At 42.3% G+C, this 16926-nt stretch overlaps 1 protein-coding gene across 6 annotated transcripts in view; it reads right to left on the reverse strand.

The window, feature by feature from the left end:
• Positions 1–16926, reverse strand: part of MYO1C (myosin IC) — a 352367-nt gene that overhangs the window by 109995 nt on the left and 225446 nt on the right. For all 6 annotated transcript variants that reach the window (XM_077480547.1, XM_077480549.1, XM_077480545.1 and 3 more), the window contains exons 10-11: positions 13779–13898; positions 10693–10775 (exon numbers count right to left, since the gene is read on the reverse strand). In XM_077480547.1, coding sequence (XP_077336673.1) covers positions 10693–10775; positions 13779–13898 — 203 coding nt within the window. The remainder of the gene's footprint in view (positions 1–10692; positions 10776–13778; positions 13899–16926) is intronic.

Below are 16926 nucleotides of genomic sequence, written 5' to 3' on the forward strand. Positions count from 1 at the left end.
GACAACTTCGGTAGTCCACCTGCCAGTTTTCTACGTCCGGAATGTATATGGCCGACAAGGCCAGCACTTGTCGCTCTGCCCACTGGAGGATGTTAGAGACCTCCCGTGCTTCAGCTGAGCTCTTTGTTCCCCCTTGATGGTTGAAGTATGCCACCACCGTGGCGTTGTCCAATTGGATCTTGATCGGAAGCCCTTGTAGCCTTATTGACCATGTGGAGAGGCACAGCCTGATCGCCTGAAGCTTGAGCATATCGATCGGCTGTTGGGATTCTTACCTTGACCAAAAGCCCTGGGCTAACTGTACTCCAAGCACTCCCCCCCCAACCAGTTAGGCTGGCATCAGTTGTGACCACCGTCCAATGGAGAGGAAGGAACACTCTTCCGGACCGAAGAATCTGAAACTTCAGCCACCAGAGAAGGGAATCCCAGACTAGCTGGCTCAACCGAATTTGACAATCCAGGGATAAAGGGGATTTGTCCCATTTTGACAAAATCTCCTTTTGTAGGACTCGAGTGTGAAATTGAGCGCACGGTACCGCTTCGAAAGAGGCTACCATGAGGCCCAGAATTTGCATCGATGACCACCTGCAGTTCACAAATAAACTCACCGCAGCTTGAAGAGTCTGCAGCTTGTCTGAAAGGAGAAAAACTCTCGCTTCTGAGGAGTCCAACAGTAAACCCAGGTACTATAGGCGTTTAGTCAGCACTAACATCTACTTCTTTAGGTTCAGCACCCAAGCAAACTCCCAGAGAGTCTGCATGGTGATTGCTACATCCTCCCTTAATTCTGAGGCAGAAGCTGCCCTCAGAGGAGGTCGTCTAGGTAACCCACAATTATGATTCCACGTTGCCTTAACAGCACCAGAATTAGAGCTAACACTTTGGTAAAGACTCGGGGTGCTGGCGCCAGGCCAAAAGGGAGAGCTACAAACCAGTGGTGTTCTTCCGACTGCAAATTGCAGAAACTTCTGATGCTTGAGGCATATAGGTACATGTAAGTACGCGTCCTGGATATCCAGGGATGCTAGGAAGTCCCCCTGATGGAGTGCAGCGACCACGGAGTGAACTGATTCCATCCTGAATCTTTGCAATTTCACAAAGCTGTTGAGGGCCTTCAAGTCCAGGATTGGACATAACCCTTCCTTTTTGGGAAATACAGACTGGAGTAGAATCGCTGAAACCTTTCCAGCGTCGGTACAGGTACCATCACCCTGCGCAGTAGCAGGTCCTGTACTGCCCCGAACAGGGATTCCCAATAAACCGGAAGTAGAGGTAGGTTGGAGGGAAAAAAAAATCTGTTTGGTGGACAAGAAAGAAACGCTCTTGTATCCCATTGGTCAGACAGAGGTCCACCGAGCTGCAAACTCCCAAATGCGACCCCCCCCCCACCCAAGAGTTGGGCGACGGCAAACCTTCATGCGTTAACATTTTTGCTCGCAGACTTGTTTGGCTTGCGAAACCAGGGACACTTTTGTCCTTCAGCAGGCGCCTTGTTGGACTGGGAACGCTTCCCTGCCGTCCCAGGAGGGCGAAAAAGCAGTTTGAGCGGGAAAAGAGGGCCCTTGCCTATGGCGTGGCCCTTTACCCTTCCTAGACTATGAGAGCAATGTGCTCTTCCCACCAGTGGGCAAATCCACTAGTGCTTTTTTTAGATGCCTGGTCCGCAGACCAGCATTTCAGCCAAATCAGGCGCTGTAGCACCACTGCTGATACAGACGCTCTAGAGAGAGGGCAGGACCGTATCCAGGGCCGCATCACAGACAAACTCAAGGCCATGGAACAACTGGTCTGCCAGCTCTATGCAGACCGTGGGAGACGGTTGCTTCTCCAATTCATGGTGCAACAACTTTGCCCATTCAGTAAGCATCTGCAACACCAAGGCCATGGTCAGCACAGTTCGTAACGCTGACCCCACTACCGCAAACATGGACTGGGCCACTGCCTCGGCCCTCCTGTTGGTAGGGTCTTTGAAGGCAGGAGTCCCGGAATCATGGTTACTTTATTTAACCTGGATACCGGGGGTGGGGGTTGTCAACGACCGGAGGAGACGTCCATTTTTTCAGGAGGCTCTCCTCAAAAGGGGTAACACACCGCCATTCTTTTTGGGACTGAAAAGGCCCACTGCAGACTTTTCCATTCCTTGTAGATGAACTTATCAAAATAAGTCAAATACAGAAACACCTTAGGCGTGCGGACCGGTTTGCGGGACCTAAAAAGGCACCGCCACCTCAGCAGAGGTTCCTTATGCAGACGTACAAGTCTGCATAAGCCTTGATCACTGAAGGAAGCCCTGCTGTGCTCAGCCATTCCACCTTTCCCTGGACTTGATGTGATGCCAGCCCCACAGGATCTGCTAGGACCTGCAGTCCCACTCCATCTCCTCAGCTTAGTTAACAGACTTGAATGCAACTCCTCTTTCCTCTATGTGAGTGGATATTGTTTTATGATACATACTAAGAGGTGCCCCTTTTCCTTGTTTCTGTTCAGAGAATGGAAGTTTAGTTTAGTTCCCGTTAACTGTTTTTTCATCTTTAGGTCGGAGGTGTCAGTTTCTCTAAACAGACCCATTTCACACCCATCACTGTAGACAAAAATTTCCAATATACCAAGACGGTGAGACGCCTTCATGACCAATTGGTTTAATTTATTTCTTATTACGCTCTGAATTCTGGACAGGTAGAGTTCTTTAGCAAGATGTTTGAGGTATTGGTGCCCAAAGTACAGGGACAGGTAGTCCTGGGTGGCGATAGCAATATTCCGTTAGATCGGACCCTACTAAAATGATTCTTAAGCAAGCATCCAGCAGTAGCAGTAAAGTGGCACGCCTACTTAACTTATATGATTTAATCAATGCCTGGTGGGAGACAAACCCCTCCGCTAGAGATTACACACTTTTCGCAAGTACAGCATATTCTCGTATAGACCACTTTTTGTACATACTTCCTTAGTTTTGTTCATAACGTCGGTGAACATTTTGTCCATCCCCTGGTTGGACCACTCCCCTATTAAACTATCAATAACTGGCCTTTGGACTAAACCACACTCCTCTTCATGTAGCTTTAAATGTAGCCTTATTAAATGATCCCATATTATATGCTGAAATCGAGACCGAATTACAGGCCTATTTTCGGGATAACTTCTTCGGATATGTCCCCTGCGATAAATTGGGCAGCTCATAAAGCTACTCTACGGGGTAAAATTATTCAATTAGCGGCCATGGCCAAATGAGTCTGGAAACAGGTGATTAAACAACTGAAAGCTGACCTAGGCAGGCTCATGAAAGAGCAGCATATGGCCCTCAGTTTGATATTAGACATAGGTTTAGTGCCAGTCTAGCCTCAATCCTAAGTCTAACCATCCAAGCAGAAAAACGTATTTGCAGGTCAAAACAAATAGCAACAAACCAACCATAATGCTGGCCAGAAATTGGTACCCCGGATACACGCCCACTTTGCCAAAATTGCGACTACCCATGGGACACCCCATACAAAATCCTGAACTGATTAAGGAATTCCATAAATTCTACACTAAACTGTATAGCAAGCCAGATCAATTCTCGCAAACAAAGGCAGAAACATTCACTTGTGTAGAACTTATGGATAAAGAATTCACGGAAACGAAGATCAGAATGGCCATAAAAACTATACATCCCACTAAAGCTCCAGGCCCAGATGGCTTCTCGGGTCATTATTATAGGAAATATCAAGAAATCCTGATCCCCCATCTGTGCTCAAACTTTAATGACCTGAGAAAGGGTAACAACATCCCTAAGCATGAAAACGCAGCAAACATACATACATGTTATACCGAAACCGGGAAAAGATCACGGAGAGTGCTCAGATTACCGTCCAATTTCTACGATTAATGTAGATTTAAAAATTACAAAAGTACTCACCCTTAGATTTAAATATTTTCTTCCACAATATATTCATCTAGATCAGGTGGACTTCGTCCCTAATTGCTAGGCATCAGATCAGACCCGCAGAATCAGATATATAATCTCAGACATTCATTCTGACTGGGAGGAGAAAGGACCTAGACAGGGCATGTTGCTTTCATTGGATATCCATAACACGTTTGATTCCCTATCCTGGGATTATCTATTTAATGTTTTATCCTGCTTTGGGTTTGACAAACACTTTCTGGCTCTCCTTCAAACACTATAAGATAGACCAACGGCATCTTTGATGGTAGGGGATACTCCTCCCGATCCCTTGATATTCAAAGGGGAACTCAGCAGGGGTGCCCCTTTATCCCCACTGCTATTCGTTTTAGCAATGGAACCGTTTGCAATAAAGATCCGTAACTGTCCAGACGTTAAGGGGATAGCATGCAGAGACAGGGAACATAAAAGCATACTTTTTGCTGATGATATCTTGATGGTTATGTCATCACCTCCCTTCCCAACCCATATAATTCTGCAACCATTTTCAGGAATCTCAGGTATTAAAATCAATCATGATAAATCAAGGGCATTGAACATCTGTTTGCAGAGCTCCACCCAGAAAGCTCTCGAACAATCCTACCAATTTTACTGGGAGCCGGAAGCTCTGCCTTACCTAGGAATACATCTGACCTCTTCCATACACACCTTATACTCGCACAATTACCCTGCTCTGTATAGACGTTTGACAGTAGACCTATTCAAAAGGCAAATCCACCCTCCATCGTGGTTCGGCAGACTACACGCATTAAAAATGAATATTCTTCCAAGAATATTCTACTTGTTTCGCACTAAACCAGTGGCGCTCATTACATCTGACGTGATGACATTCCAAAAAAAAAAAAAAAAAAGCTTCTCCAGTTTATATGGGGAGACAAGAGGCCCAGGGGGAACAGGAGTACACTGTTCACACCAAAACCGAAGGTGGGTCTCGGACTTCCCGATCTGCAGAAATATTTCTATGCTGCCCAACTTACTAAATTTCACTCCCAGAAACCCCAGGCACTGTGGAGGACCATGAAATCCTATTCCTGTCATCCTAAACCAATCTCTCATATTATGTGGCTGTAGATGAAGGAAAGGACAACGATTTTATGCCCCTCCCTCTCCTTGTCACTAGACATTTGGGACAGACTGTAGAGGACCCAGAAATTCAAATAACCCCACAAGCCACTAGCTTCCCTTTTGCAAAATGGAGATTTCCTCCAGGACCCTGGTATTGTGGAACCTGGATTGTGCCCCTCCATGGTTTGGGGGGGGGCAGGGTATCTCCGACTACCTGTTGGGGACGCGTCTCCTAGCATGGGAGGCGAACTCTGGGGCCCATACAATGGAGTCAACATAAGGATACAGGGTATAGTGTAAAGCTCAAGACGGTAAGCCCACTGAATAGCTTGCTTTACGGATCAACAACCAAGATTGTAGATAAGACAATGTTAGCACTAGAGATTTTGATATCTTGCCTCTAAAGTGTAAGAGGCAGATTGTGATCCCAGTTGGCCGCACTTTGCTGAAGACCTCTTTATTGTAAAGTTTAAAATCCAACAGGGTCACTTCATGTACAGGGAAACCCAGCTAACATGTTTCACACCATGGGTTGGTGATTAGTCATACCTAAATAATGATTAAAGTCTGTGTGTGTAAATGTATTTATATATATTATACACATATACATATACACACACACACACACACACACACACAGTGGGGATCGAAAGTCGATCGAATGTGCATAAGAAAGCCAAGGAAAGATGGAAATCTCCAAATGGCATCAAATTACAGATTAGACATTCTTATAATATGTCAAAAAAAGTTAGATTTTATTTCCATCATTTACACTTTCAAAATGACAGAAAACAAAAAAATGGCGTCTGCAAAAGTTTGGGCACCCTGCAGAATTTATAGCATGCACTGTCCCCTTTGCAAAGCTGAGACCTGCCAGTGTCATGGATTGTTCTCAATCATCGTCTGGGAAGACCAGGTGATGTCAATCTCAAAGGTTTTAAATGGCCAGACTCATCTGACCATGCCCCAACAATCAGCACCATGGGTACTTCTAAGCAGTTTTCTAGAAAACTGAAACTGAAAATAGTTGACGCTCACAAAGCTGGAGAAGGCTATAAGAAGATAGCAAAGCATTTTCAGATGTCAATATTCTCTGTTCGGAATGTAATTAAGAAATGGCAGTCATCGGGAACAGTGGAAGTTAAAGAGGAAGTAAACCCTGATGGGTTTACTTCCTCTTTTTTTCCCTGCAAAGGTAAAGCATAATGGACTACTATGCATCGCATAGTAGCTCATTATGTGTCACTTACCTGACACAGGAGCCAGCGAAGTCGCCGCTGTCACCTGTAGTCCGCCGCATCCATCTTGGTTGTGGCGTCTCTCGCAGCTCCGACGAATGACAGCGGAGAAGCCGCGATGACGTCACTCCCGCGCATGCGCACGGGAGTCGCGTCTCGGAGCTCCGACGCTGCCATTCGCCGGAGCCGCGATGACGTCACTCCCGCGCATGCGCACGGGAGTAGACAAATTTGGCAAATCCATTCTTGGACTTGCCGCATTTAGTGCGCCTGCGCGCCGCTGTCTACGGCGCATGCGCCGTAGACAGCGGTGCCCATTTTCGGGCAAATATCTCCTAAACCATATAGGTTTAGGAGATATTACTTGGACCTACAGGTAAGCCTTAATCTAGGCTTACCTGTAGGTCAAAGTTGTTTGGAAGGGTTTACTTCCATTTTAAAGCAAGATCTGGAAGACCAAGAAAAATATCAGACAGAACAGCTTGCAGGATTGTGAGATAAGCAATTCAAAACCCACGTTTGACTTCACGATCCCTCCAGAAAGATCTGGCAGACACTGGAGTTGTGGTACACTATTCCACTATAAAGAGATACTTGTACAAATATGGTCTTCATGGAAGAGTCATCAGAAGAAAACCTCTTCTACGTCCTCACCCCAAAAATCAGTGTTTGAACTTTGCAAATAAACATATAGACAAGCCTGAGGCATTTTGGAAACAAGTTCTGTGGACCGATGAGATTAAAATAGAACTTTTTGGCCAGAATGAGCAAAAGGTACGTTTGGAGAAGAAAGGGCACAGAATTTAATGAAAAGAACCTCTGTCCAACTGTTAAGCATGATCAATCATGCTTTGGGATTGTATTTCAGCCAGTGGCACAGGGAACACTTCACGAGTAGAAGGAAAAATGTATTCAATAAAATTTCAGCAAATTTTGGATGGTAACTTGATGCCATCTGTGAAAAAGCTGAAGTTAAAGAGAGGATAGCTTCTACACATGGATAATGATCCTAAACACACCTCAAAATCCACGGGGGATTACATCAAGAGGCATAAACTGAAGGTTTTGCCATGGCCTTCACAATCTCCTGACCTCAACATTATTGAAAAACTATGGCTAGACCTTAAAAGAGCAGCGCGTGACAGACAGCCCAGAAATCTCAAAGAAATGGAACACTTTTGTAAGAAAGAATGGGCAAAGATACCTCAAAACAAGAATTGAAAGACTCTTGGCTGGCTACAAAAAGCGTTTACAAGCTGTGATACTTGCCAAAGGGGGCAGTACAAGATATTAACTCTGTAGGGTGTCCAAACTTTTGCAGACACCATTTTTTTTTCTGTAATTTTGAAAGTGTAAATGATGGAAATAAAATCGAACTATTTTTGACATATTATAGGAATGTCTAATCTGTAATTTGATGCCATTTGGAGATTTTTCCATCATTCCTTGGCTTCGTTATGCACATTAATACACATTTTTACCTGGGGTGCCCAAACTTTCGATCCCCACTGTGTGTGTGTGTGTATGTAATATATATATATATATATATATATATATAAAATTTATTTATTACATACATACACACACACGACCTATCAAAGGTTGATTTATCCTTAAAGTGGTTGTAAACCATTACATACCACTTTTACCTACAGATAAGCCTAGATTAAGGCTTACCTGTAGGTGCAAGAAATATCTCCTAAACCTACATGGTTTAGGACAGCGATGGCGAACCTTGGCACCCCAGATGTTTTGGAACTACATTTCCCATGATGCTCAGCTACACTGCAGTGTACTGGAGCATCATGGGAAATGTAGTTCCAAAACATCTGGGGTGCCAAGGTTCGCCATCACTGGTTTAGGAGATAGTTGCAAAAGACAGGCACTGCTGTCTATGGCGCATGCGCCATAGACAGCGGCGCGCACTGAGCATGCTGCTGCCAACGGCGATCATGGGTTAGTGGCTGCTCCCGTGCGCATGCACGGGAGCGACATCATTGCGGCTCTGGGATCACAGCGTCGGAGCCACTATACCCAAAAGTCACTTCGGAATAGATGGCGGAGAACGAGGGTCGCTTTGGGGGCTTCCATATCAGGTAAGTCATTCATTATGAGCTAGTATGCTATGCATTCTAGCTCATTATGCCTTTGCCTTGCAGGGTGTATTTTTTTTTCCTCTTTAAAGCAAGCCTCCCACACAGTTATACCTTAATTGATGCCTAAATTGAAAAGCAACTGAAAAGTTTGGAGAGAGAAAACAAAAGGCACACGAAAATGAGTTTTATAAACCCCCCAAAAAAAGGGTGAATATTGGATAAAGACACATGTGCATAATATATATATATATATATATATATATATATATATATATATAAATAAAATATTGGTTCCAATAAATAACTCCCACGGGATGCAGTCACACACATAATAGGCATCAAATCGGAAATAAAGGATATGAAAAAATGTTATTTAACATGACGGGATAGGAAAACCCAATGCAAACATAGAAGATGAGATGTAATTTTAAAGAAACAGGAATGGTTTCAGAAAAAGGAATGGTTTAGAATTAACAAAAAAAAAATGAAAAAAATTAAAATTAGAATAATAAAAAAAAAATGATGATATATTATATATACATACACATCTATTGGAAAAAAATTATTCCAATAATTCTTGTGCGAACAAGAAAAGAAAAGACAAAAACCTCCAAAATGTAATTATCTATAAACACTTAAATATCAATGTATATGAACACGAAATTGTAATTTAAGATAAAAAATATCTAAAACTTATGGAGGCAGTCATTCAAAACTAACAACATGTAGTATCGTGAAAGTAAAAGTAGAGGAATGTTCAGTCAGGCACTGGCTATATACAAAGAGAAATGTAGAGATGGAAGAGTAGTTCATTTTAGACATAGAATGACATGCAACAAAAAGACAGTCTTAATCCGCACGCTGCAGAGTGGGACAGCGGGTTCACAGCACAACTCCCGAGCATAATGCAAGTGGGGATAAATTTTAAGCATAGAATGGTGTGCGAAAAACAAAACAAAAAAACTGTAAACTGTATGTTTCACAGCCTATGAAAACTGTACACTTAAAAATCAATGCCAAGGTCTTTACTCTGTGTTGTGAAAACTTGAATAAACACTATTGAAAATAAAAAGAAAACTGTACAAACTGTAGAGAGAGATGTATGTCATTCACTGCATGACTGAAAACACTCAACATGTTCACCATTTCCTACCGAGCTTGGTCAGCTGAGGATATTTGTTAGTCCAATAGCACCACAAAACACAGATCATTGCCACAAATGGGAAAAAAAAAATATCATGGCTACTGGTACCTTCATAACCTGAAAAACTATGAACCAAGGTATGTTAAACGGCAGCAAACACCACAAGCAATGATAAACCCTACAGGTTAAAAGGGAGGAAAACGAGATGAAAATAGAACCCATATCAGTGGATCTACAATAAATCACAGATTAGAGATACTGTATGTTTCTCAGTGCTAAATAGTGGCAGTCCTTTACCATGACAGCCATCCAACACTGAGGGCCAGTTCACACCATAGAAACACAGTCTCGATGAGCTCCAGATGCTTTTTTGCATGCGTGTTTTTGTTGCGGTCCAGTGCATTCCTCCCCCCCCCCCCCTTTTTTTCTCCTTAACCTTAAACAAGAACATGGGTGTTCCAGTGCATTTCTCGTGCGTTTAGGTGCATCCCCGTGAGTTTTTGATGCTTTTTACAGAGTTCTAGTACAGTCCAGTGCAGGAAAAAAGCAGCATGTTCCAGAAAACAAAACAAAAAAAAGCTTAATTTTCCTAATGCACCAATAATGGTTACTGTAATGGATGTCTAATGACTGGTAAGCTTTCCAATTTTAGTAACTATAGAATACACAGAATCACAAATGGAATATAAACACATTCTCTCTCCCCCCCCCCCCCAAAAATAAAATAAAAAATAAAAAAATAAAAGCTGCATTGAAAAAAGTCTTCTAGTAGACAACCCCACTACTTGCATTTTATGAGTCATCAGCGAGAGAACAAGACAACACGGTGGTTTGCTACAAGAACAAGGTCTGCTGTGCAAGCAAAGGCAAACTACTATACACACTCCTCTTGATTAAAATTTTGCTACCCTATACTGGGCACAGTTATGGGATAAAAGATTAATATGTTATTTTGACGTATCTTCATTCAGCTTGCACTGGCTGCCTGGGAGCAGAGGGGATACAACAGATGGGACATGTAGCTCATGTAGCTGTCAAAACACACAACTATTTTATAAATCTCATGAAATCTGCAGTATCTCCTGTTTGCTTCTCATCTTAAAACAAAGCATTCAATATACATATACAGCAGTTCTGTGTGCATTTTTAAACAAGGCTGGAGGTTCACCTCAAAGAAATTACTGACAGGAGGGAGAAAAGTATCACCTGTTATGTTGAAAAACTTCAAAACCATATATGTCCAAAAGTCCTATGACCGATGCGCTCCCAAGCTTGTGCATATCTGTACCCTGTAAAAGGCCCATAGTAAGATAACAAATATAGCAGAGTAATGCTCCTTATCCTGTTTATATACTTCATTAGTGATCCCATGTTTCTACAAAAGGTCATCTATTAAATTAACTGAACACAAAGACAAGCAAAATCTACAAATTTAGTACAACCAGACAAAAACAAATAGCTAAACTATTAACATTTAATAAATGCAGCCACTGCAAAACAACCCTTTAGACCCCTTTCACACTGGGGCACTTTTCAGGCGCTACAGTGCTACAAATAGCGCCTGCAAAGCGCCCTGAAAGAGCAGCTGCTGTCTCTCCAGTGTGAAAGCCCCAATGGCTTTCACACTGGAACGGTGCGCTGGCAGGACGCTAAAAATAGTCCTGCTAGCAGCATCTGTGGAGCAGTGAAGGAGCGCTGTATACACCGCTCCTGCCCATTGAAATCAATGGGCAGTGCGGCTATACCGCCGGCATAGCGCTGCTGCCAAATAGCGCTACAAAAGTGACAGTAAAGCACCGCTAAAAATAGCAGCGCTTTACCGCCAACGGACCCACTGCCCCAGTGTGAAAGGAGCCTTAGAAGCCATTAAAGTATAACTAAAAGGCAACATTTTTCTTTAGTTCTGGATAGAAGGGAGATGGATTAGAACATGTGTCAGTTTTAATTGCAGTGTCCCAGTTAGGGAAAAATAGAGGGTTAATCTCCCCATTTGTGAAATAAAAAGGTTATGGCGCTAAACCCTATTAGTGATGAGGTGAGTTAACTTATCAAATCCTAGTGTTTAATCTTTTATATAAAAAGAGAAAGAAAAAGAAAAAAGCTGTTGGTGATACCGTGAAAAAAATATATATCCTAAAGCAATTTTATCCAAAACAAATTGTGTGTGATTAATGTGGAGTCAGCATTCATGTTCCATTATAATAAAAACAAAAAATGAGTATTAAATTATCATATGCGTATCAGCCTACTAAAAACATGTAAACCTTCATTAAATGTGCAAATTAGTGGAAATAATGTTAATATTCAACAGTATGTTAGTGTAAAACAGATTGTGCAAACATGTGTAAAAAAATGTACAAAAAAGCAACTAAAGGTCAGAACAACCAAGGATCAGAAATAATTTAACCATAAAATCGCATGAAGTCGCTAAATGTGCGAATAGACAATATTTTCAACCAATAATCGCATGAAGACGCATCTGTGTCCAATATAAGTCCAAAATTAATATTTGGCTTGATAGTGCTGCCTCTTCAGACTATTGTTGTAATTGTTACAAAAAGTCAATGGGGGGTATTTGATTTACTCGTGCAAATAGTGCGGGCTTTCAATTAGAGAACTTCATCCCCGGTGCGCCACTCTGTGCTATATTATGTGAATGCTCTCACCAGAGTTAATGCCCCTGTGGGGCTGGATGGACCTTCACAATGTAAGCCACTGTGTCGCTCTCTGGCTGCTGCTGGTGCACTGGGTGAAGCTTCGTTGTTCCGTCCGTATGGTATCCAACGTTAATTATATAAGGGAAGACATATCCATAGTGTAATACGTTCTTAACCAAACGTGCGAACAGGCCAAAAATTTGTGCGAATACCATTAAAGTCTATTCGCACAAATTTTTGGCCTGTTCGCACGTTTGGTTAAGAACGTATTACACTATGGATATGTCTTCCCTTATATAATTAACGTTGGATACCATACGGACGGAACAACGAAGCTTCACCCAGTGCACCAGCAGCAGCCAGAGAGCGACACAGTGGCTTACATTGTGAAGGTCCATCCAGCCCCACAGGGGCATTAACTCTGGTGAGAGCATTCACATAATATAGCACAGAGTGGCGCACCGGGGATGAAGTTCTCTAATTGAAAGCCCGCACTATTTGCACGAGTAAATCAAATACCCCCCATTGACTTTTTGTAACAATTACAACAATAGTCTGAAGAGGCAGCACTATCAAGCCAAATATTAATTTTGGACTTATATTGGACACAGATGCGTCTTCATGCGATTATTGGTTGAAAATATTGTCTATTCGCACATTTAGCGACTTCATGCGATTTTATGGTTAAATTATTTCTGATCCTTGGTTGTTCTGACCTTTAGTTGCTTTTTTGTACATTTTTTTACACATGTTTGCACAATCTGTTTTACACTAACATACTGTTGAATATTAACATTATTTCCACTAATTTGCACATTTAATGAAGGTTTACATGTTTTTAGTAGGCTGATACGCATATGATAATTTAATACTCATTTTTTGTTTTTATTATAATGGAACATGAATGCTGACTCCACATTAATCACACACAATTTGTTTTGGATAAAATTGCTTTAGGATATATATTTTTTTCACGGTATCACCAACAGCTTTTTTCTTTTTCTTTCTCTTTTTATATAAAAGATTAAACACTAGGATTTGATAAGTTAACTCACCTCATCACTAATAGGGTTTAGCGCCATAACCTTTTTATTTCACATTTTTATTTCCCTCTCCTCCCCAATAAGGAAGTGAGGGCTTCAGGCACAGGCAGCTCTAACCCAGTATATTTCCTTTCCTTTCTCCAATTTTTATTTTCAATTTATTTCACATATTTCTATCACTTAGGAGATTTGATTTTTCCATAGCGCGACTTTATTTATTTATTAATCTCCCCATTTACCATTATCATTGAAAGTGAAAGTAAAAGGAAATTCCAATTTTGGGTTGTCCCCAGAAAAGTAATAGAAGGAAGTATTCAAATTGGGACACTAGTTCTGGTGACCTGGGAGTTCCCAAGGAATTCCCCTAATTTGCAGGGATTTTCCTTCTACTTCCCATTTGGCTATAGGAAAGAAAATGAAGGGACATCTCCGCAACAGAACACAAATGGAGAAAAATAAAATTAAAAAATCTCAGTTAAATTCCTCCTGTGCGCTATGCAAAATGGAGAGAAAAAAAAAAGTTTTTCCTATAGTCCTACTAAGAGAAAACCATTTCCTCATATGCAATTTACAAGTTGTTTTTTTTTCTAACCTTGTATGCCAGAGATTTGTTAATCTTGCTAACAAGCCAGGAGAAGGTACGGCCATAGATTGCTTTGGCCAAGGCATCTCGAGCGTAAGCAGCTTGCTCCAGGTTAAGTGGACTGTTCAGCTAAAGAAATAAAATCAATTTAAAGTATAAAGTATAAATAGTGGTTTTGACAGGCACCGATATATCATACAGTGTATTAGCTTGTTGGTGCTAGTAACAGTAATTCAACAAAACAAGAGTGATGACATGACAGCTGCTAGAAGTCTGTTGAACTTGGTTTGGGACATGATCAAGATGTCCAGGGGTTAACTACAGACAAATATTGGCACATGCAACTATTGGAATCACTTGTTATCACACAAATTACAGAACTCTGTCTCAACAGCTGGCACTGATAATTTTCTGTAATGAAGAAAAGGGAATGAACTTCTCACAAAGAGCGCCCCTCATCCACAAATTCACATTTGGGAGCAACAGATGGTGAAATATCTACTCATCCCAAGTCTTGTGTGCCTGTCTACAGAAAGTACAAGTTAGAAGTCCTAAAGCTGAACTACAGGCAGACATAAAAACACCAATTCACCTGAGATTCACACAGAGCTATGGGAATGAAGCCGTGCGAGTTCAGCTGAAGTCGCACGATTTCACTGTCAGACCTGATTCCAGAGACAGAGGCAGCGATTCCAGAGACATCTGTGCAGATGTCAATGTAAATTGCAGCCCAAAATTGCAAAAAGCAGTACAGAAACTACTTTTCTTTTCTTACATTAGGGGACACAGAGCCATAGTAACTATGTGGGTTATATCGGCGTATCAGGTGCTGGCACACCCCTTAAGGCGTGAACTTCACCCATGTAACCCCTCCCACTACTGGGAGGCACCAGTTTTTTCGCCAGTGTCTAAGGTGTTGGGCAGGTGTTAAGGATGTGTTGTACTGAGCTCCACGGGCAGTAATCCTTTGATGAGAGCCAGCCATCCTGATCAGATCCGTTCTGATGTCTCCGTAATGGGCTAAATAAATGGTACCCGGGCCTCGTCACCCGAAGACGCAAGGTTTTGCTTGCGAATGCTTTAAGAACTGGGCCCTGGGATCCAGTACTTTTTGGTAGTAAGGCCAATAAAAGTTTACTGGTAGGGTCTTCTCGCAGGTCTAGGATTGTGGGATAACCTGAGTGTTCCCCCCGATTCCTGAAGGTTTCCCTTTAAAGGTCTCGGAGCCTACCGTGAAGGGCGAAGATTGTTTTTTTTATCTCTGATAAACCCTGCTGCGAGGATAAGGTAGGGGAGATTTTCTCAGGAATCTCTCCTTCCATGTATTGTGTGGACATGTCTGTGTGTCACCACTGGAGGGTTTCAGGCAGTTCTCCTTTAATCGTGCAGCCTCTCCTATGCCTGGGGTATCTGCTTTTAGGCAGTCTCGACTGTCTCAATCGTCAGGTTCAGGAGAAAGTTCCCAGGGGCAGCACCAGGATCTTGGGGTGGGGGGGTATGGGGTGGGGCAGAAAGCCCATAAAGCAGAATGCCAAGGCCTTCTCCTGAAGGAGCATCCCCACTTGTTTGGGTGAGGGGAAAGGTCCTGCAATACTCAAAGTATGGCAGGAACAACGTTAAGAGCAGAGGGATTTCTGCAATTTTTTTCTCTAGGTTACATCAAGAATTTCAAGAACCCAGATAGTCCAGTCGGCATTCGATCCGAGGGACCAGGGTTCGGGTCCTGTTTGGGTGCTGCCTGTGGGGTCCTTGGGGCTGCTGATGTGGCAGTCTTCATGCAAGAGTGCCCGTCTCCTCAAAGAATGCTCCTAAGGTTCCAGAGAAAAAAGAAAAAAAAAAAAAAAAAAAAGAAGAAGGAGGAGAGAAGAGAAGTGTCTCTTTCTGGCCTCTGGATCAGCCGTTATCCCAGTTGGTGGTATCAGAGATTCCCTTAATGGAACAGGTTTTTTTTTTGGCGCAAACCTTTTAAGGTCCCAGAGCCAAACAGAGATGTAAGACCCATTCTAGATTTCGGAGAACTGAATTGGCACTTGAACATCCGATCCTTTCATAATTCGATTGGCTGTGTCCATCCTGCAAGGAGGGGAGTTGCATATCTCCATATGCCAAAGTTTCCCGCTTACCGGAAATTTCTTCGGTTTGAAATATAAAATTATTTTTCAATTGTGGCACTGCCATTCGGTTTAGCCACAGCACCACAAGTGTTCTGAAAGATTCTGGCACCTTCTTTAGCCAGGTTAAAGGCTCAAGGCATAATTGTCCTAGCCTATTAGAAGATCAACTTTGAATAGATCATTCAGTCTTAGGTCTAAAAAACAGAGTCTGATCTCAGCTTTAGATATCTGAAATCTCTAGGTTGGATTCTCAGCCTAGGAAGATTCTCCTTAAAACCATCAAGGAGGGTACTTGGGGGCTGGTTATAGATACCATACAGAAGAAGGTATTCTTACCCCAGATGTGAATTAGTTCCATTGTAGGACTAATTCAACTTATCAGGAAAGGAAAATTCCTTCATTTTGGCTACAGGAGATTTTTAGGGGAAATGGTTACCTCCTTCAAGGCCGTCCCTTATGTGCAGTTTTATTGAAAGACTGCTTCAAGACACCATCCTGTTGGTCTGGAATAAAGAGGATTCAGGCCTTGTTTGTTTCCAATACGCTTGGCTCTCGACATAGGTCAGAGTCTAAATTGGTGGTTATCCAGCAGGAGGGAAAATCTTTATCTTGCAAGGTGTTAACAGATGACAGCCTTCTAGACTGGGGAGCAGCCCTGGAAGAATATTCTGTCCAGGTTAGAGGACCTTGCCTATCAACTTTGTTGGAAGTTTCAAGCAGTACATCTGGCCATAGAATCTTGGCGGTCAGATTACAGGACTGTCCTGACAGGATTCAGTCCGACAGAGCCACAGTGGTGGCTTACATCAAAAAATAAATAAATAAAAAATAAAAAAGAGGTGAATAATATTCTAGCCTTGGCAGAACACAACACTCCTTGCCTATCGGCAATTTTAATATTTCAGGCGTACTACTTGAGACGTCAACAATTATTTTAGAATGATCTCTTCCCCCGACATCTTCCTAGCAATGTCAGATTGGGTACTCCGGACATGGACCTATTCGTGTCCAGATTCAATAAGAAGGTCGACAACTTTATGTCA

The sequence above is a fragment of the Lithobates pipiens genome, unplaced genomic scaffold, assembly GCF_037356315.1.
Source record: "Lithobates pipiens isolate NorthernLeopardFrog02 unplaced genomic scaffold, aLitPip1_a1.2 Scaffold_16, whole genome shotgun sequence".
Taxonomy (NCBI): Eukaryota; Metazoa; Chordata; class Amphibia; order Anura; family Ranidae; genus Lithobates; species Lithobates pipiens.